The sequence below is a fragment of the Girardinichthys multiradiatus genome, chromosome 8, assembly GCF_021462225.1.
Source record: "Girardinichthys multiradiatus isolate DD_20200921_A chromosome 8, DD_fGirMul_XY1, whole genome shotgun sequence".
Classification (NCBI taxonomy): Eukaryota; Metazoa; Chordata; class Actinopteri; order Cyprinodontiformes; family Goodeidae; genus Girardinichthys; species Girardinichthys multiradiatus.
Genome location: NC_061801.1, coordinates 42,466,036 through 42,488,508, shown reverse-complemented (window position 1 = coordinate 42,488,508; position 22,473 = coordinate 42,466,036). Strand labels below are relative to the sequence as shown.

General features: G+C 44.9%; 1 protein-coding gene across 3 annotated transcripts; it reads left to right on the top strand.

The window, feature by feature from the left end:
- The first annotated feature begins 6,585 nt into the window (after positions 1–6,585).
- On the top strand, positions 6,586–21,221 carry LOC124872154 (molybdopterin synthase catalytic subunit-like). Of its 3 annotated transcripts, XM_047371880.1 has the most exons (5): positions 17,305–17,445; positions 17,513–17,626; positions 20,615–20,771; positions 20,847–20,970; positions 21,041–21,221. In XM_047371880.1, the coding sequence occupies exons 2-5, from the start codon at positions 17,515–17,517 to the stop codon at positions 21,134–21,136; spliced, it is 489 nt and encodes a 162-aa protein (XP_047227836.1). In that variant the 5' UTR covers positions 17,305–17,445; positions 17,513–17,514; the 3' UTR covers positions 21,137–21,221. The 3 variants fall into 3 exon arrangements, with proteins under 3 accessions (XP_047227838.1, XP_047227837.1, XP_047227836.1); XM_047371882.1 differs by lacking the exons at positions 20,615–20,771; positions 20,847–20,970; positions 21,041–21,221 and adding exons at positions 6,586–6,732; positions 17,100–17,224 and having other exon boundaries at positions 17,513–17,629; XM_047371881.1 differs by lacking the exons at positions 20,615–20,771; positions 20,847–20,970; positions 21,041–21,221 and adding exons at positions 14,528–14,582; positions 17,100–17,224 and having other exon boundaries at positions 17,513–17,629.
- The last annotated feature ends 1,252 nt before the right edge of the window (positions 21,222–22,473 follow it).

The following is a 22,473-nucleotide window of genomic DNA, read 5'->3' as shown; positions in this document are numbered from 1 at the left end:
GAGGCTTGTTTCTAACTCTGGATTCTTCGCTGTGTTTTACATCCAATATTCACTCCATCAGTTTTTATGTAATCAATAGAAACTTGGATTTTTCTCCTCAGATTCATATTTCACAGCTGTTTTTGTTTTTATTTGATCATATCTGTAAATATGATAAAGGTGTGATATCTTCAGGTGGGCTAAGCCTGAATGAAACACCTTCACGTCTCTGTCTGGTATGCTCTTTATTATCACCTGTTTATTATCTGTTAATTATCTGTTTATTGTGTGTGAATCCAGATTACAGTAGTTGGGTCCAGAGGAAGGCGGAGACCCCTCACTAACCTAGAACCGCAGAACAGTCTGAGGGTTCTGTTTGGTACTGTAGCTCTGTTGAGCCATCCATTCCCTTAGCTCTTAGCAGTCATGACTTTATGGGATTCTTCTTAAATAAAATTGATTCTATTAAAAATAAAATCTTTGACATACTCCCGAAGATGATTACTTCATCCTCAGCAAGTGAGACAACATTGGAAATAACTGCAGAACCTGATCTGTGTTTGGACTGTTTTGATCCTGTGAAGCTTCCTGAGTTATCAGAAATATTAGCTTCATCTAAACCTTCAACTTGTATGTTAGACCCAATCCCAACCAAATTATTTAAGGAAGTGTTCCCTCTGATTACCAGCCCCATTTTAGATATAATTAATCTATCCTTAGTAAATGGATCAGAACCACAAGCTTTTAAGTTAGCTGTAATTAAACCTTTACTTAAGAAACCTTCACTTGATCGAGATGATTTAATAAATTACAGACCTATATCCAATCTTCCATTCTTATCTAAAATTCTTAGTTGCGAATCAAGTGTGTGAGCAATGATCTGGTTCATTCGGGGTTCTGAGATCTGACCAGAATCTATGGCTGGACTGAACTGATTATATATTAATGTGTAAATGTGATGGGTTCCTTTGTAAATGAGATTTTCTGTAATAAAAATAAATTGAATTTAAATAAAAGATCAATAAAGATCACTCAAATCCTCTGCAGAACAGCAGGTCAGATAACTGATCAATAACCTCTGGAGATGGTTAAACATCCTTGAACCGCCACCTTAACGTGGTGGAGGGGTTTGAGTGCTCGAATGATCCTAGAGGCTATGTTGTCTGGGGCTTAAATGCCCCTGGTAGGGTCTCCCATGGCAAACAGGTTCTAGGTGACGGGTCAGACAAAGAGTGGTTCAAGAATCCCTCATGACGACTACTAAATCGAGGCACGTGACGTCGCCCGGTACGGCAGAGCCGGGGTCCCACCCTGGAGCCAGGCCTGGGGTTGGGACTCGTCGGAGAGCGCCTGGTTGCCGGGTTGCTCCTCGCGGGACCCGGCCGGGCCAAGCCCGAACGCAAGGCCATCCCCCAGTGGGCCCACCACCTGCAGGGGGAACTGTGAGGGACCGGTGCAAAGAGGATTGGGTGGCAGACAAAGGTGGAGACCTCAGCGGCCCGATCCCCGGATGCTTAGGCTGGCTCTAGGGACGTGGAATGTCACCTCGCTGGGGGGGAAGGGGCCTGAGCTTGTGCGGGAGGTCGAGAGATATCGACTAGAAATAGTCGGGCTCGCCTCCACGCACAGCGTGGGCTCTGGAACCCATCTCCTTGAGAGGGGCTGAACTCTCTTCTACTCTGGAGTGGCCCATGGGGAGAGGCGGCGGGCTGGTGTGGGTTTGCTTGTTGCCCCCCAGCTCAGCAGTCTTGTGTTTCTGGTTTACCCCAGTGGATGAGAGGGTCGCATCCCTGCGCCTTCGGGTTGGGGAGAGGTCTCTGACTATCATTTCAGCCTACGGGCCAAGTGGCAGTGCAGAGTACCCGGCCTTCTTGGCATCCCTGTCGGGGGTGCTGGATCGTGCCCCTCCCGGGGACTCCATTATTCTGCTGGGGGACTTCAAAGCCCACGTGGGAAAGGACAGTGACACCTGGAGAGGCGTGATCGGGAGGAATGGCCTCCCCGATCTGAATCCAAGCGGTGTTTTGTTATTGGACTTCTGTGCTAGTCACGGATTGTCCATAACGAACACCATGTTCAAACATAAGGGTGTCCATCAGTACACTTGGCACCAAGATACCCTAGGCAGGAGGTCAATGATCGACTTTGTTGTCGTATCATCAGACCTTCAGCCGCATGTTTTGGACACTCGGGTGAAGAGAGGGGCTGAGCTGTCCACTGATCACCACCTGGTGGTGAGTTGAATCCGCTGGAGGAGGAGAAAGCCAGACAGACTTGGCAGGCCCAAGCGCATAGTGAGGGTCTGCTCGGAACGTCTGGCGGACCCCTTGGCCAGGGATGTATTCTACTCCCACCTCCAGGAGAGCTTCGACCAGATCCCGGGGGATGTTGGAGACATAGAGTCCGAGTGGACCATGTTCTCCGCATCTATTGTCGATGCTGCTGCCCGTAGCTGCGGCCGTAAGGTCTGCGGTGCCTGTCGCGGCGGCAATCCCAGAACCCGGTGGTGGACACCGGCAGTAAGGGATGCTGTCAAGCTGAAGAAGGAGTCCTATCAGCTGTGGTTGGCTTGTGGGACTCCTGAGGCGGCTGACTGGTAGCGTGAGGCCAAGCGTGCTGCGGCCCGGGCTGTGGCAGAGGAGTTCGGTGAGGCCACGGAGAAGGACTACCGGTTGGCCTCAAAGCGATTCTGGCAAACCGTCCGGTGCCTCAGGAGGGGGAAGCAGTGCTTCGCCAACACTGTTTATAGTGGGGGTGGGAGACTGCTGACCTCAACTGGGGACATTATCGGGCAGTGGAAGAAGTCCTTCGAGGATCTTCATAAGAAGGGGGACCGGAGACTCCTCAGCCTTCCTGGTAAGGCCTACGCCAGGGTATTGGAGAGGAGAGTCCGGCCGATAGTCGAACCTCGGTTTCAGGAGGAGCAGTATGGTTTTCGTCCCGGCCGTGGAACACTGGACCAGCTCTATACCCTCTACAGGGTACTCAAGGGTCCATGGGAGTTTGCCCAACCGGTCCACATGTGTTTTGTGGACCTGGAGAAGGCATTTGACTGTGTCCCTCGTGATGCCCTGTAGGGGGTGCTCCAAGAGTATGGAATCGGGAGCCCTTTATTAGGGGCCATCCGGTCCCTGTACGAGCGGAGCAGGAGTTTGGTCCACATTGCCGGCACTAAGTTGGACCTGTTCCTGGTGCATGTTGGACTCCGGCAGGGCTGCCCTTTGTCACCGGTCCTGTTCATAACTTTTATGGACAGGATTTCTAGACGCAGCCAAGGGCCGGAGGGGGTCTGGTTTGGGGACCAGTGGATTTCGTCTCTTCTTTTTGCGGATGACGTGGTCCTGCTGGCCCCCTCTAGCCAAGACCTACAGCATGCACTGGGGCGGTTCGCAGCCGAGTGTGAAGCAGCTGGGATGAGGATCAGCTCCTCCAAGTCCGAGGCCATGGTACTCGACCGGAAAAGGGTGGCTTGTCCTCTTCAGGTTGGAGGGGAGTTCCTGCCTCAAGTGGAGGAGTTTAAGTATCTCGGGGTCTTGTTCACAAGTGAGGGGAGAATGGAGCGGGAGATTGACAGACGGATCGGTGCGGCTGCCACAGTAATGGGGGCGCTGTGCCGGTCCGTTGTGGTGAAGAGAGAGCTGAGCCGAAAAGCAAAGCTCTCAATTTACTGGTCGGTCTACGTTCCTACCCTCACCTATGGACATGAACTTTGGGTCATGACCCAAAGAACGAGATCCCGGATACAAGCGGTTGAAATGAGCTTCCTCCGTAGGGTGGCCGGGCACTCCCTTAGAGATAGGGTGAGGAGCTCGGCCATCCGGGAGGAGCTCAGAGTAGAGCTGCTGCTCCTCCACATCGAGAGGAGCCAGTTGAGGTGGCTCGGGCATCTATACCGGATGCCTCCTGGACGCCTTCCTCGGGAGGTGTTCCAGGCACGTCCCACCGGGAGGAGGCCCAGGGGACGGCCCAAGACACGCTGGAGGGACTATGTCTCCCGGCTGGCCTGGGAACGCCTTGGGCTCCCCCTGGAGGAACTGAAGGAGGTGTCTGGGGAGAGGGACGTCTGGGCGTCTCTACAGAGTCTGCTGCCCCCGCGACCCGGACCCGGATAAGCGGAAGACGACGAGTACGAGTACGAGATGGTTAAACATGTTGCACCATCTGGACTGCACCGCAACATGCTCTAAAGAACTACAGTTCCCATGTGTAATTTTGCATGAATGTAGTTCTTTATAAAATAAGGCGGTGACTCCGCCCCCTTTTGTTTATCCTCCCAAAGTTAGAGGTGGGAGGAGCTTCTTCAGGTGATCCTGCTGGCGGCCAGGTCTCACAATAAAACACAATATCACCAAAATCAAAAGGATTTTCTGCCACAGATTTTACTTGAACTAGTTCGATATTTACTGTGTTTTATTTACAGGTTTATTTATATGCTGCTGGTGGTGAGTGATATAGAGATTTAAGATAACCCTCATTTCTTTAGATTTAGGTCTTGTATTTCGGTTACCTTTGATGGCCTGATTAGAGAAAGCTGGCAGAGACCTGAGCTCTAACAGGTTCTCAGTGCTGGGAGGGAGGATGGAGGTCTGGAGCTGCGTTGTATCAGCGAACGGTTGGAGCTGTGAGACGTGTGAAGAAACAACTGCAGTAATCTGACTTGCTGAACATAAAAACATGCAGCAGTTTTTGTCTCCTCTTTGGACAGGAAACTGTATCCTGGCAATGTTTTAAGGTGGTATTAGAACCTCAGTTCCAGTGAAGTTTGGACATTGTTTAAAATCTGAACAAAACCAGAATCCAATGACCTGCTAATTCTGTTCAACCAGCAGCTGAATCCACCATGAAGACCAGATATTAAATGTTCAAACTCATAAACTTTATAGTTTTATTGCTAATATTCCCTCATGTTGAGTTAGATGCAACAAAGCTGGACCGGGTCATGTCCACCTCTGGGTTTCATCACCTTTCCTTCTAACACTCAGTCAGCGTTTGGGAACCGAGGACTAAATGTTGGAGCTTTGGAGGAGAAACTATATCCCATTCTTGCTTGATGAACACCTTCAGTTGCTCAACAGTCCCAGGTCTGGACAGCAGGAGGGCCAGTCTAGAACCAGAACTCTGTTAGAACGAAGCCACGCTGGTGGAACACGTGCAGAATGTGGCTTGGCATCGTCTGGCTGAAATAAGCAAGGATGTACCTGAAAAAGACGTTGCTAGGATGGCAGCAGATGTTGCTCCTGAACCTGTATGGGCCTATCTGCATTAATGGTGCCTTCACAGATGTGCCAGTTACCCATGATGCCGTGGGCGCTAACACCCCCCTATACCATCACAAATGCTGACTGTTGACCTTTGCTCTGATAACCATCCAGAGAGTTATTTTCCTCTTTAGTCCTCTTTAGTTTTCTGCCGTGTTCCTGAGCCCATGTGGTGATATCAGTTACAGAATGATGTTGGTTTTTAATACAGTGCCTCCTGAGGGGTCAAAGGTCATGGACAATCAGTGTTCGTCGCTGTGGACATTTCTCCAGATTCTCTGAATCTCTTCATGATATTATGGACTGTAGATGATGAAATCTCTAAATTCCTGCAGTTGGAGACCATTGTTCTTAAACTGTTGGACTATTTGTTCACTCAGTTGTTCACAAAGTGGTGAACCTCACCCCATCATTGCTTGTGAACCACTGAGCCTTTCAGGGATGCTCCTTTTAGACCCAATCATGACCCTCACCTGTTTGCAGTTAACGTATTTACCTGTTGCCTACTAGAGTCTAGCTCAGTTTTGATTTCTAAAAGGACCGACTCATTCAATGACTGTAGTAGACCACGGCCAGGTGGAAACACAGAAATATAAAGTTATTTTTCAATAGCATAGTGGGATCATATTGATGTTAAATAAATAATCTGCATCTTCTAGCTATTTTAACTCCTTCTTGGATTATTTTCAAGGTTTGGATCAGATTCTTTCGTCCTGTAACCAGTGGGTTGCCGGTTCAAACTAGTTGTTGTGTCCTTGGGAAAGACACTTCCCCCGCCTTGCATACTGATGGTGGTCAGAGGGCCCGGTGGCGCCGATTGTATGGCAGCCTCACTTCCGTCTGCCCCAGGGCAGCTGTAGCTACAATGTAGCTTACCACTGTCAGTGGATGAATAAATGGATGAATGGGTGGATGACTGATTGTAGCATAAAGCGCTTTGAGGTCCTTTGACTTGATAAACACTATACAAGTGCAGGCAATTTACCATTTACCGTCAAGATTCAGTGAGAGGAAAAAAATGATCAGATCCTCCGGACAGCGGAAAACATCAAGAGGAGGAGTTGAGAGTTGATTGGATGGCGGGAGTAAACCAAAATCACCTGCAGCAGACAGCTGGAGCTCCACCTAAGACAGGTGAGATAACCTTCCTGTGAGCATAGACAGGATTAGATTTGTGGTTCAGGTTTTACCTGATGAGAACAGTCAAAACTACCAGATACTGAAACACTCACTCATTCTACCTTCATACAGTCTAAATTAATCTAATTAGCCTTTATATATTCTGTTCATAACAGTAAACTGAGACTGGAACAAATATGAAGAACAGTCACTCCAAATAACAAAAACTCTTTGTCCACTAGGTGGCGACCTTTGAAAACTGTGTGCTCGGAGAGTTGGGCATTTAAAACGGAACAGAAGAAGAAGCAGGTCGTGAGCAAGCTGGAGTTAGCCCAGGTGTGTTCTGTCAGCTGCAGTTGGATTCATGTCTGCACAGGTGAGCTTCCTGCGGCTTCAGGCTGTTTTCAGTCTCTACCAGACCCTACTGACTTTCTGTCTAATTCTAGCTGCACTTTACCTGCTTACAAACCTGCAGTTGCCGCAAAGAGATATATTAGAGAGATAAGAACGGGTTTATTAGTGAAGATTCTTAGCGCCGAACTGAAGCCAGACTCCGCATAAATAAACAGACGACCTCTGATTTTGTGTTTGTTGCCATCAGAGGCGGAAATATGCTAATTCTCTGATTTCCAAACGGAGTTCTGGAGCGGCAGCAGCGAGCGCGTCTGACTCTGAGGACAAACACGAGACATCAAAGTCCGCGTGAGGACCTAATCAGGTCACGCCCACCTTGGCCTAAACCACTGTGTGGAGGCAGGGGCCCCCAGGGGCCATCTGTCGGAACCTTTCTGGTCCAGATTGAATCAGAATTTCGGTGATTTCTTATATTCAGTGCCGTTTATCTTGTTAACCAGTTAGGTTGTAAGGAACACACAGAAACTATTCATTTATTATTGTTTCATGCCACTGATGACGTGTTAATGATCAATCTTTTGAAATTAGTTTTTACAATAAGCCTTCTCATGTATAACATACCTGAAAATTAAATCTATACAAAGTTCAATTTAAAGGAAAGAATATTAACAGAGTTCCAACTCCAGCAGCTTGGTTCTGCTTTTCCAGAGATAAAATGAGACGGACCTCGGTCCAGTCAGAGTGCAGGACCAGGAGAACCTCACTGAGGTTTGGTCTGTTTCAACATTCTGGCAGCAATAAAAACAGACAATAAGTGTTCATAGTAGTAAATTGAAATAAAAAAACATAAGTGATGAACAGCATCTGTGCCTGAAAATCCTTTAAAACATATTTTAATTTAATTTAATTGGAGCTTGAATTAATGAGTTTGAATATTAAAATGTGTTTAGTGACATATGATTAAAAGCAGATGATAAGTGTCACTGCTGTTTCTGTAGCATGGGGGGAAGATTCTGTTGTCCTGAAGTACAGAAGCACGATAACCACTGAAGTTTGCCATTAATGCTAATTATTAGCATTAATAAGCATTGAAAATACAAATGATCAAATATTTCATCTATGAAATATTTGTGTAGTTTCTGCTTTCTATAGTTTGAGTTCATCTCAGTTAACTTTGTGATATTGTGTCCAGTTCTATTGCATCACCTTAATGGAAACGGACTGAATTTCCATTATGAACCTCATTTAGTAAAACTGCAGTCAGACTGGTTATCAGAACTACAGAACTATGGAGGACCGATCCTGACAAAATTAAAAATAAAAGCTGAAATATATATATTTTCTTTTTCCTTTTCCTTAGACATGCCTTTGTTCTATTGACATTTCCTCGTCTCTCTTTTTCCTTTACCGTATGCATTTCTGCTTTATTATGCAAATGAGGAGGGCTGCCTTCTTCTCTCCAGCTCCTCTCCTATTGGTCAATATACAGGAAGGAGGAGGATCCATGTGCAGGCTGAGGGTGTGTCCCAATTCAGGGGCTGGATCCTTCCAAGTCCGTACTTGTGGGCTGATTACGTCACAGCGCGGCGCGTAATGTCTGTCAGATGCTGCCGACAAATGTGTCCTTCTTTTACCCGATTTGAAGGATGACTTGTGAGTATCCTTCACGGTCCATCTTTTCCCACGATTCATTGCGGGTCGAAGCGGTTTGGTCAAACAGGGGCAGCCATGGCGGACCATAGTGGCAAAAGCTGTGAGTAAACTGTGAAAAATTACACTTTCTGTGACACAAATGAACTTTTACAATGTTTTTAGTGCGGGAATATAACTATGTAGACGTGAAAAATCTGCTTGATTTATCAAAACATCGCTTAATTTCAAACGTTTTCCGCTCCCACCGTATTAACTGCCGGTTTGCTTCGCCAGCCCTACCGGCGGTGGGGCGAGCTAGACCCGGTAGAGATCTGACCGGACTATCGGTACTGAGCTCCTGCAGCCAGTCTTCACAGTGAACGTTAAACTCAAGTGATTTCTAACAGTTTATGTTAGTATTATTTTAATATATTGTGTCATTTGTTCATGTAAGTCGATTTGACATTACAGATGATATTAAAGTTAACCTGAATAAATGGATGATTTTATGTAATCTTACCGTATCGCTGGAGAGTGTGATTGAGAATAAATAAGCTTTTAAATATTCATTTTTGATGAAGAAATGTGCTATATGTGTTTTTAAAAGTATATTTATAATCCAGCTAGCATTATAATTCATGATTCCAGGTACAGCTGAAGAGAAATACACTTTCAAATGCATCAAGTCTCAGTAAAGAAGTGAAAAGTTTGAAAGAGTTTGTTTTAGGCATTTGAGTAGAAATATTTTAATATGTTCTGCAAATTAAGACAAATGTAAAATTAAAAAAGACTTATTTTACGCTGATTTTAAGCAACATGTTTTTTGTTGTTGTTTTTGTTGTTTAGATACAAAGGAGCAGACGGGTCAGTTTATTAAACTCAGGGGTCAGAACCACCACTTTTTTACTGGAGCTAAAAACTCAGCCACCGTGGCTTGGAGGTACAATAACTACATTCTTTACAGTCAGTTTCTGTCCAGTTTCAATAACTTCTATCTTTCTAACTTTCATAACTATTCATCCAGTGATTAACATACTTCTTTTGGTTTAGGACAGTTCTGGAGAAGATGGACCAACAGGGGAAGGTCAGCCCCTTGCAGGCCAAATAAAAAGTGGGACAATATGAAGAAGAAATATAAAGTTTGTTCAGAAGTTCTCACACAAATAAAAAAATATTTCTAAAAGTCTTGTTGGTTTCTCTGTTTAGTCAACTCTTCTTTTCTTCCTTCTAACTTTAGGATTGTAAGTATCCAGGGTCAGGAGAGAGAGTCAGTGAAAAGCCCACTGCTGCTACTTGGACCTGGTTTGTCTTTATGGATGAGATGTTGGGTCAGAGGTCTTCTACAACACCTCCTGTCCTAATTGTCTCCATCCCTGAGGACACTCCAGGGCCAAGCGGAGCGGTGGACAACCAGATGGAGAAGGAAGACAGAGAGCCAGCAGGAAGGGGTCAGAAAAGAAAGAGGAACAGAGATGATGGAGATGATGGAGTTGATCAGGGAGGACATGAGGCTACAGAGAATGGACAGACTGTTTTCCATCTTAGAAAGAATGGTACTGAAATAAGATGCTATATAAGAAATATTATTAAGTTTTGTTCAGATTGTTTCTTAAAGTTTTAAGATGTTCTAATAAATTTCAATATTGTTTTTGTCACCAATGTATTTTATTTCCATTTGATCTAACAATACATCAACTTCATTTAAAGTTATAAACACAGTTTATTTTGAAAATTACAAATAACATTTTAAACAGAATGTGGAAAAAAACTTTCAAACAGATCAAGATTACAAGACAAAAGACATAAAATAAAACTATGTACAAGTATTTATAATGGAGACAGCAGGATCAACCTGAGTGACCAGTTCCTGGAAAAACCTCTTCAACAGAACAAAGAGGCAGATGTCTTTCTGAACAGAAAGTCTCTGGAGATGTGGCTAAATCTTTCACAAGGTCAGAGACATGGATGGATGCTGCAACTGAGACCTTTGGTTTGTCTTTCTGGATGGTGAGTGAAGCATCACACAGGTGGTCTGCAGATGTTTGTGATTCTTCTTTCATCCATCAAGTTTAAAGGACTGGCTGGACCACATCACTAATCAGGAATATGCAGAATTAGAAGATGGTGCTCACAAAATATACAATTAGTTATACCCCTCAAAAATGAATCACATCTACAGGTCCTTCTCAAAATATTAGCATATTGTGATAAAGTTCATTATTTTCCATCATGTCATGATGAAAATTTAACATTCATATATTTTAGATTCATTGCACACTAACTGAAATATTTCAGGTCTTTTATTGTCTTAATACGGATGATTTTGGCATACAGCTCATGAAAACCCAAAATTCCTATCTCACAAAATTAGCATATTTCATCCGACCAATAAAAGAAAAGTGTTTTTAATACAAAAAACGTCAACCTTCAAATAATCATGTACAGTTATGCACTCAATACTTGGTCGGGAATCCTTTGGCAGAAATGACTGCTTCAATGCGGCGTGGCATGGAGGCAATCAGCCTGTGGCACTGCTGAGGTCTTATGGAGGCCCAGGATGCTTCGATAGCGGCCTTTAGCTCATCCAGAGTGTTGGGTCTTGAGTCTCTCAACGTTCTCTTCACAATATCCCACAGATTCTCTATGGGGTTCAGGTCAGGAGAGTTGGCAGGCCAATTGAGCACAGTGATACCATGGTCAGTAAACCATTTACCAGTGGTTTTGCCACTGTGAGCAGGTGCCAGGTCGTGCTGAAAAATGAAATCTTCATCTCCATAAAGCTTTTCAGCAGATGGAAGCATGAAGTGCTCCAAAATCTCCTGATAGCTAGCTGCATTGACCCTGCCCTTGATAAAACACAGTGGACCAACACCAGCAGCTGACACGGCACCCCAGACCATCACTGACTGTGGGTACTTGACACTGGACTTCTGGCATTTTGGCATTTCCTTCTCCCCAGTCTTCCTCCAGACTCTGGCACCTTGATTTCCGAATGACATGCAGAATTTGCTTTCATCCGAAAAAAGTACTTTGGACCACTGAGCAACAGTCCAGTGCTGCTTCTCTGTAGCCCAGGTCAGGCTCTTCTGCCGCTGTTTCTGGTTCAAAAGTGGCTTGACCTGGGGAATGCGGCACCTGTAGCCCATTTCCTGCACACGCCTGTGCACGGTGGCTCTGGATGTTTCTACTCCAGACTCAGTCCACTGCTTCCGCAGGTCCCCCAAGGTCTGGAATTGGCCCTTCTCCACAATCTTCCTCAGGGTCCGGTCACCTCTTCTCGTTGTGCAGCGTTTTCTGCCACACTTTTTCCTTCCCACAGACTTCCCACTGAGGTGCCTTGATACAGCACTCTGGGAACAGCCTATTCGTTCAGAAATTTCTTTCTGTGTCTTACCCTCTTGCTTGAGGGTGTCAATAGTGGCCTTCTGGACAGCAGTCAGGTCGGCAGTCTTACCCATGATTGGGGTTTTGAGTGATGAACCAGGCTGGGAGTTTTAAAGGCCTCAGGAATCTTTTGCAGGTGTTTAGAGTTAACTCGTTGATTCAGATGATTAGGTTCATAGCTCGTTTAGAGACCCTTTTAATGATATGCTAATTTTGTGAGATAGGAATTTTGGGTTTTCATGAGCTGTTTGCCAAAATCATCCGTATTAAGACAATAAAATACCTGAAATATTTCAGTTAGTGTGCAATGAATCTAAAATATATGAATGTTAAATTTTCATCATGACATTATGGAAAATAATGAACTTTATCACAATATGCTAATATTTTGAGAAGGACCTTTAGATGTGATTCATTTTTGAGGGGTATAACTAATTGTATATTTTGTGAGCACCATCTTCTAATTCTGCATATTCCTGATTAGTGATGTGGTCCAGCCAGTCCTTTAAACTTGATGGATGAAAGAAGAATCACAAACATCTGCAGACCACCTGTGTGATGCTTCACTCACCATCCAGAAAGACAAACCAAAGGTCTCAGTTGCAGCATCCATCCAAGTCTCTGACCTTGTGAAATATTTAGCCACATCGTCAGAGACTTTCTGTTCAGAAAGACATCTGCCTCTTTGTTCTGTTGAAGAGGTTTTTCCAGGAACTGGTCACTCAGGTTGATCCTGCTGTCTCCATTATAAATACTTGTACATAGTTTTATTTTATGTCTTTTGTCTTATAATCTTGATCTGTTTGAAAGTTTTTTTCCACATTCTGTTTAAAATGTTATTTGTAATTTTCAAAATAAACTGTGTTTATAACTTTAAATGAAGTTGATGTATTGTTAGATCAAATGGAAATAAAATACATTGGTGACAAAAACAATATTGAAATTTATTAGAACATCTTAAAACTTTAAGAAACAATCTGAACAAACCTTAATATTATTTCTTATAAAGCACCTTATTTCAGTACCATTCTTTCTAAGATGGAAAACAGTCTGTCCATTCTCTGTACCTTCATGTCCTCCCTGATCAACTCCATCATCTCTGTCCCTCTTTCTTTTCTGACCTCTTCCTGCTGGCTCTCTGTCTTCCTTCTCCATCTGGTTGTCCACCGCTCCGCTTGGCCCTGGAGTGTCCTCAGGGATGGAGACAATTAGGACAGGAGGTGTTGTAGAAGACCTCTGTCCCAACATCTCATCCATAAAGACAAACCAGGTCCAAGTAGCAGCAGTGGGCTTTTCAGTGACTCCCTCTCCTGACCTTGGATACTTACAATCCTAAAGTTAGAAGGAAGAAAAGAAGAGTTGACTAAACAGAGAAACCAACAAGACTTTTAGAAATATTTTTTATTTGTGTGACATGAGAACTTCTGAACAAACTTTATATTTCTTCTTCATATTGTCCCACTTTTTATTTGGCCTGCAAGGGGGTGACCTTCCCCTGTTGGTCCATCTTCTCCAGAACTGTCCTAAACCAAAAGAAGTATGTTAATCACTGGATGGATATTTATGAAAGTTAGAAAGATAGGAGTTATTGAAACTGGACAGAAACTGACTGTAAAGAATGTAGTTATTGTACCTCCAAGCCACGGTGGCTGAGTTTTTAACTCCAGTAAAAAGGTGGTGGTTCTGACCCCTGAGTTTAATAAACTGACCCGTCTGCTCCTTTGTATCTAAACAATAAAAACAACAACAAAAAACATGTTGCTTAAAATCAGCGTAAAATAAGTCTTTTTTAATTTTACATTTGTCTTAATTTGCAGAACATATTAAAATATTTCTACTCAAATGCCTAAAACAAACTCTTTCAAACTTTTCACTTCTTTACTGAGACTTGATGCATTTGAAAGTGTATTTCTCTTCAGCTGTACCTGGAATCATGAATTATAATGCTAGCTGAATTATAAATATACTTTTAAAAACACATATAGCACATTTCTTCATCAAAAATGAATATTTAAAAGCTTATTTATTCTCAATCACACTCTCCAGCGATACGGTAAGATTACATAAAATCATCCATTTATTCAGGTTAACTTTAATATCACCTGTAATGTCAAATCGACTTACATGAACAAATGACACAATATATTAAATTAATACTAACATAAACTGTTAGAAATCACTTGTGTTTAACGTTCACTGTGATGACTGGCAGCAGGAGCTCAGTACCGATAGTCCGGTCAGATCTCTACCGGGTCTAGCTCGCCCCACCGCCGGTAGGACTGGCGAGGCAAACCGGCAGTTAATACGGTGGGAGCGGAAAACGTTTGAAATTAAGCGATGTTTTGATAAATCAAGCAGATTTTTCACGTCTACATAGTTATATTCCCGCACTAAAAACATTGTAAAAGTTCATTTGTGTCACAGAAAGTGTAATTTTTCACAGTTTACTCACAGCTTTTAGCACTATGGTCCACCATGGCTGCCCCTGTTTGACCAAACCGCTTCGACCCGCAATGAATCATGGGAAAAGATGGACCGTGAAGGATACTCACAAGTCATCCTTCAAATCGGGCAAAAGAAGGACACATTTGTCGGCAGCATCTGACAGACCTTCTGCGCCGCGCTGTGACGTAATCAGCCCACAAGTACGAACTTGGAAGGATCCAGCCCCTGATTTGGGACACACCCTCAGCCTGCACATGGATCCTCCTCCTTCCTGTATATTGACCAATAGGAGAGGAGCTGGAGAGAAGAAGGCAGCCCTCCTCATTTGCATAATAAAGCAGAAATGCATACGGTAAAGGAAAAAGAGAGATGAGGAAATGTCAAAAGAACAAAGGCATGTCTAAGGAAAAGGAAAAAGAAAATATATATCTGCTTTTATTTTGTCAGGATCGGTCCTCCATACAGAACCACTTCACGGTGTAGACAGGTGTCTTTAAAAAGTCCAAAATTCATGCATCTAAAAGTAAGGCCTTAAAATGTCTTAAATTCAAGGAAAAATCTAAGTTAATCACAGGTCTTAAATGTTGTCGTGGCCGAACGGACCATTTAATCCCGTATATTCTCGTATACGCAGCTTTTTCTTGCGGGACTTTTCTGACAGACCTCTTCATTGCGTTCTGTGACTCGAGGCGGTTGATGCTACAGCTAACTAGCTGCTAATGAACCCTTGCTAGCACGTTTTATGCGCCTATTATGGGTCAGTGCAAATCCATCGCCAGTTGGCTGGACGAGTTTCGTTTTCACCTCTGACTCTCTTCTGGTGCCGACCCATACGAGGCTAAAAATAAATAATTAAACAAAAATAAAATACTAATAATGTTTGTATTATTGGATATGCTACAATGTCTTCTATATGTCCATTATGTCTAAAATGATCCACTGGGATAATTATCTGGACCACAGTCCAGCCAGAACCAGAATAAGGCTCAAAGGTTCTGATTTGAGGGGATTGCAGGAGAAGCGGAGAGGAGAGACGCTGCTGTCTGGATGGTGAAGGTCCAAAGTTTGCCTGAAGAACATTTTGGGCTTCATGAGGAGGTTCTTGTCTCATCCATGGTAATAACGAGGACCAGGACCTTAAAGACCAGAACCACGGACTTCTGACCGTGGTGAAGTTAGTTTTAGGTTGGATCTTCGTGCTCCATGGATTCAGCAGGTCTTCCTCCAGTTTGACCCGATGAAGGCAGTCTGATTACGGGCAGCTGCTCTCTGTCTGCTCCCTCCTCCTGTAGACGCTGGTTCTCTGAAGGACCGTCAATAAATATCAGAACCAAACCCGCTGTTTTATGGTGGTTTGTTCTGAGTGTTTTGGGGGAAATGTTTGTGTGTCTGATTTTATGTGTGATCAGCTGGTTTAGGATGTTAACTACAGCGCCCCCTACCTGCGAGTAATTCAGAAAGCTGATGTGTCCTTTATCTTTCAGCCTTCAGGCTGGTTTATGATTAGTAAATAAATTATATTTGGGTTTGACCCGCTCTGGCCATTGTGGTCCTTTATATTAATCTAGCCATTCTTGAGTTTATTACCTTCTCTCTGCAGGACCTCTTGGAAAACCTTCTCATTTCTCCTGGTCCCACAGCCAATCAGTGAACAGCAGTCTGTTTACATCACATGTAGTTTCGACTCAGACCCGGTCAGACCTGGGACCAAAAACTAGGTTCCGGTACAGAAAAAATACTAATGGAAACGCTCACAAAGCGAGCCGAGTTGAGTTGAGTAGGGCCAAATGGGGCCTGAGGAAAAGGGGCAAAAGAGACCCCAGAGATTTCAGTTTTGCCCTCCTGGCGTGGCTAAAGCTCCTCAGAAACCGGCCAGCGCTGCTACTACTAGCACTGATCTAAGAGCAGCATTTGGTGCCACACAAACTCTGAAGTTGGAGATTTTGTGGATTTTAAACACAGTGGTCCAGCACCAGTCTAACAGCTTCAATGAGGAGATAAAAGATGTTTTATTTGATGTTCTCTGACCACATTGTGTAGCACAACACCTTTATCACTTTATGTTCAATAAACGGATAAAAACTAAACGTAAATGTGTCTCATTGTGTGACACACATGCTATGCTTGATTGTAATACAGCAGGATCCACCAAACCATCCCTATATTTAGTCTTTTTCAGGTCTTAAATTTCATTCAAAGTGGCATTAAAAAGGTCTTAAAAAGTCTGAAATGTGACTTGCTGAAGCCTTTAGATACCCTGTGTAGAGACATGATTAATCCATGTGGGCCGGGTCTGTCTGCAGCCACAGAGTCTGCTTCATCCATCAGTTCAGCACTAAACGACTAGAGACAAACAGGTTCAATTAGAACCTTCATGATGTTCTGCTAGAGCTGCTGTTGGACATGATGCTGATGAGTCCAGTTTGGTTTGTTCTGCACACCAGGAGCTGGATTTAAATCTGTTTCTAGATGCAGGAATCCACTTGGTGCTTGTTATTGTTTTATCTTAATTAACATAAAAAGTGCTGCAGGATCAACAAGTGTTCGTGGCTGCATCTTCATAAGAAGACCATCAGAAAGTGAAGCTCAGACACACTGACTGATTTGCTTCAGGGTTTATTTCTGTTTGTTTTGATCATTCTGGTTTCCACCTCCACCAGGAGGGTCAGCCACAAAAGCTCATTACTAAAGAGACTGGCTGTTCAGAGTGCTGTTTGAAGGCATGTTAATGGGAAGTTGAGTGGAAGGAAAAAAAATTTGATAGATGAAAGATGTTTGAGCCAAGAATGCAGACCAGCTGAATGTTTCCATTAAAGCAAACTAGGGTAAGAAACCTCAGCAGGATCTGTCCACCTGACGGGTCCATCTATAATGATCTCAGGTGGACCCACCCACCATGACCATTCATCCTGTCCTCTACTTCTTCAGGTGACCGTGCTGTACTTTGCTAAGAGCGCTGAACTGACTGGACTGAAAGAGGAGGAGCTTGTTGCTGTACCGACACCCATCAGCAGTCGGGACCTCTGGGCTCTGTTGCTACGGAAACAGCCCAGGTACCAGCCGCCTAGACAGAAGGTGACCGGTCAACATGTGACAGCGGTAACACGTATGTCGTTGGTGTGGTGTTGTGCAGGCTCGTGGCACTGCAGGGTCACGTGGTCCTGGCGGTGAGCCAGCAGTACGTTGCCATTGGCGACCATCAGGTGACTCTGGCGGACGGAGACGAGGTGGCTGTGGTGCCGCCGCTCAGCGGAGGATAGAAGAAGAGCAGACGGTGAGGGATGGGTGAGATGATCTCTGACACGTCTAAACAATAACTGATCACTGATGTTTCATCACAGACATGTCCGAGGAGCCCAGGGACGTCTTCAGACTGAGCTGTGATTGGCTGTCTGTACAGGAAGTGGTGGACTCTGTCAGCAGCTCCTCCTGTGGAGCCGTCTCCTTGTTTATAGGTTTGGTTTTGGATCATTTATGCTCTTCATCCTGCCTGTTGTTTTATGTGCTCAGCAGGTCAGACCCGCAGCTAGATGTGCAGGACATCAGGAGAGCATGAGGGCAACAGGAACTGAGCAGCTTTACAGAGTTCCCTTGTTGATAATCTGCCTAGAACATCAACCAAGAGCATGCACATTTTTTAGTTTAATAACAGGGTTTCACATTTAAAATGTCAAAATTCAGATGTTTCAGCATTACATAAAAACATCGATTCTCACAATAATCACAAGGTTTTCAGATCTAATTATCTTCATGTTAAATCCTGGAAAGACACGGAGCAGCAGCCAGCCTTCTATGTGTTAAAGGGTTATTTCCCTGTTTTTCCTGGGGTCTAGACTAATATCAGCTCTGTTCCAGAGTCTGTCCTCCTTACATCTATTAAATCTGGTTCCTTAACACACAGTGTATAATCTCTGGTACTTCCTTTGTTTGCTGCCATCTAAACCAGACGCAGTTCTTGGTCCACTTGTCCAGATCCCAAAAAGGGGGCAGCAGTCTCAGCATAGACATCCAGTCTTCCAGCTCCCAAGGCGTTCCCAGGCCAGCCGAGAGACATAGTCTGTCCAGCGTGTCCTGGGCCTCCTCCTGGTGGGATGTGCCTGGAACACCTTCTGAGGGAGGTGTCCAGGGGGTGTTCAAAACGGATGCCTGCGCCACCTCAACTGACTCCTCTCAATGTGGAGGAGCAGAGGCTCTACTCAGCCTCATTACTACAGTGTCTGCTCCGATCTCCGGCTCCATTCTTCCCTCACTCGTGAACAAGACCCCGAGATACTCCGCCACTTCAGGCAGGATCTCCCCTCCAACCGGAAGAGGGCAAGCCGCCCTTTTGCAGTCGAGAACCATGGCCTCGGACTTGGAGGAGCTGATTCTCATCCCCACTGCCTTAGATCATGTTGTAGGTCTTGGCTGAAGGGAACCATTAGAACCACATCGTCTGGAGAAAGCAGAGATAAAATCCACTGGTTCCCAAACCAGACCCCCTCCGGTCCCTGGCTCCGCCTAGAAATCCTGTTCATGAAAGTCATGAACGAGGATCGGTGACAAAGGGCAGCCCTGCTAGAGTCCAACATGCACTGGGAACAGGTCCGACTTAGTGCCGGCGATGCGGACCAAAGTCCTGCTCCGCTCGTACAGGGACCGGATGGCCCCTAATAAAGGGCCCCTGATTCCGTACTCCTGGAGCCCCCCCCCCACCAGGGCACCACAAAGATACTGTCGAATGCCTTCTCCAGGTCCACAATGCACATGTGGACCGGTTGGGCAAACTCTCATGAACCCTTGAGTCCCTTTTTAGAGGGTATAGAGCTGGTCCAGTGTTCCACAGGCAGGACAAAAACCACACTGCTTCTCCTGAAGCCGAGGTTCGACTATCGGCTGGATTCTCCTCTCCTTCCCCCTCCTGAGGCGCCGGATGGTTTGCCAGAATGGTTTTGAGGCCGACCGATAGTCCTTCTCCATGGCGTCACAGAACTCCCAGGATCGAGTTTTTGCCTCTGTACCTGCCCGGGCCTTGGTGTGCTTGGCCTCACAATACCTCTCAGCTGCCTCAGGCCATCTGATCCTCTTTGCACTGGTCCCTCATGGTTCCCCCTGCGGGTGATGGGGCCACTGAGGGATGGCCTCACGTCTCTCGCTCGGGATTGGCCCGGTTGGGGCATTCATCTCCAGACAACATGGTTTCTAGGGTCATCCGAGCACTCAAACCCTTCCACCACGTTAAGTTGGTGGTTCAATTTATAAAACATAAATTGATGTAGAACATCACATTTTATCATTTAGAAAATAAAGTGTGGAAAATTATCCATAGTTTATTTTCCATATTTATCCAGACCCAGAAAATGATGAAGTTTGTGTCACTAGTGGTCTTTATTTCACCGTATATCTAGAAAGGAAATGGGCAAAGAGAGGACAAGGGAAGACATACAGCAAAGTCGAATCGAACCCCATAACCCCCAGGAGTCATGACCTCTGTATTTAGTGCGCTACATCTGCACCACGTGCTGCCCCATGATGAAGCACATTTCATGCGTTACCAGACGGATTAAAACGCTGAGAAATGGATATGATCTCTCTACCAAAGAACCTGCAAAACACGTTTCATGTGTTCTGGTCCAAAAACACATAAAAACAATCAGAATCAACAGAAAACAGAGTTGGATGAGCCAGAAAAGCCTGACTGGTGTTTTAATTCCTCAGCTATAACTAGAACACAGAACAAGTGAACGCTTCCTGATCATAGAAATAAAATATAATTAGTAGAAGCAACAGACGGACAAATTTAAGACCCAACTCAATGACATTTATTAGCTGAGGTGGAAGTTCTGAACAGAAATCCTGATGTATGGATGGATGGGACCCAATTACTGATGCTAAAAAACCTGGTTTGAGATTTTTACCATAAGTCTAATATCTTGTTGACCCCTCTGGAACAATGTGATGATGCGATGGGAGGTGAAATCTCTTCTGATGTCATCAGCCTCCATGTTTCCTGATGTCCTGCAGCTCTGATTGCATCACGTGATCACTGGACCCACTGAGGTCACGTTACTGACGGCATGCTGAATCACACGTGTGTGCGGAGCCAGGATTACTGTAGGCTCAGAGTCACAAGCCAAGCAGGGTTCTGATCAGGTGACTCTGCTGCAGAGAAAATACCTTCTTTCATCTTTGTGAAGAAGAAAGTTTCAGGAAGGTTTTTAACTCAAATGAGTTTTTCTTCCTGTTTGGAAAAAAACATGCAAAGCAGAACAACCAGCAGCACACAGAGCTGCAGATCTGGCAGACAGGTGGCTCAGATGTTAGTTGGAGCAGCTCTGACCCGGTCCAGAAAGTTTAACCAAACCCAGACTGAACTCTCCTTTAAAAACAAACCTGTGTCCACTTGTCCATTAGGGGGCGATGTTTAAGGCTCTGTGAAGACATGTTTTCTCTGATGTCTCCAGGTACAACTCGAGAAGACCAGGTGGACGGCAGGAAGGTGATTGGTCTGGAGTATGAGGCGTATGAGCCCATGGCCCAATCAGAGTTCTCCAAGCTGTGTGGGAACATGAGAGCACGTTGGCCCAGTCTGCTCCACATCTGCATCCACCACCGCCTGGGGTGAGGCCGCAGCTCCGCCCACTGTGATGTCATTGTTACAAGTGAAGGAAGTCACCTTTTAACTTCTTCCGTCAGGTGGGTGAAGGTTGGCGAGGCCAGCATTGTCATGGCAATTTCATCTCCGCACCGCCATGACGGTCAGCAGGCCGTCCAGTACTGCGTCAGCCAGCTGAAGGCTCACGTCCCCATCTGGAAGAAGGTAGGAACCAGGCGAGTCGATTACTGATCCACAATGATTGATTATAGTGCTGAATGGTTCTGATCCACAGGAAGTGTATGACACCCAGGTGGCAAGCTGGAAGGAGAACGCCGAGTGTTGGTGGTCAGAGAGGAGCTGCTCAGAGTCTGAAATGAAAGAAAACTGAGATGTTGAGTTTTTCTGGTTGTTTGTCCAGGTTGAAAACCCTGAACCCTCCTGAAGCTGGGAATTAAATCTGAAACAAACTGTGATTGGGCTCATTGTGAGTTTTATTAATCTTTATTAAAGTTATTCTTGATCAGGAAGGTTTTATCTATCAGGTATATAGAGCATATTTCATCATCTTTAAAGCGTTTCCTTTTCACTTGTTTTCAGGCTGATAGAGAAATATATAAAACAATAAAATGAAGGAAGCCAACACTCCAGCCTCAGTGCATAACTCTGTTCACATGCTCCAAGAATCTGTTACCACAACAGGAAGGTGTGCCGTGGTTGTATAAATCATCGCAGCAGTGAATGGAAACAGCTGAAAATCTCGGTTTCCTCGTCTCTACAGCACCTGTAACTCTTAAGGGTCTAACAGTAATGTAGCTGTCAGAATGTCCGCCACACCACAAAAAGCCACGTCTGGTCTGGCTCATTTCTGGCTAATGCTACACAAAAATAAAAATTTTAATGAAAGCAGGCAGCAGCTGCAGTCAAACACTATCCCTCATTTGGCCCAGACACTGAGGAAAAGTGAGTTGCTGCTGCATCCAACCATTGTGATAAACACACACAGAGAATGTTTGGTCAGCAGATGTTTTGCGCGAGCTCCTGCAGGTTCTGTTTCATTTCCAAAACTGGAGGACCGACAAATTATTTTTTTAAAGATGTTTTTTGCGGCACTAGTGGCCTTTATTTTTCCAGTGTTATTTGACAGTAGATAGACAGGAAATGGGAATGAAGAGAGAGGGGAAGACATGCCGCAAATGTCTGGGACTCGAACCCGTGACATCCGTGTCGAGGACCAAGGCCTCCACACCCTACACCACCAACAATATTTACCGACACTTTGCTGCAGACCCACATGTTGTGCTGCTGCAGGTTCTTAGTGTGTCCCTCTGCAGACGTCTGTGAAGATGTTCCACAGGATGGGTCCAGATCAGGAAGTTCTGAATGGGTGCAGCGAGTCACTGACTCCCTGCCAGCAGCACATTCCTGAGCTCAGATTGCAGCACAGACTTCCTGTCCATGTAATTGGTTGGAAACAGTTTCAGGTGTTGAAACACCTGTTACCTGTCTGAGCTCCATTCACTCCGTGACTCACCTGCTGACGCAGTGTTTCCATGCTGCCTTCAGGGACATCAGGTAAGATAAGAACTTTATTGATCCCACAGGAGATTGTTGTGCTAAGGTCTCAATACAAATGAAAATACATAAGGAATCGCTTGATATAAAATAATATAACATAAAAATACTACAGCATGAATAGCAAATGTAAAACACAGCAGATAAAGTGAG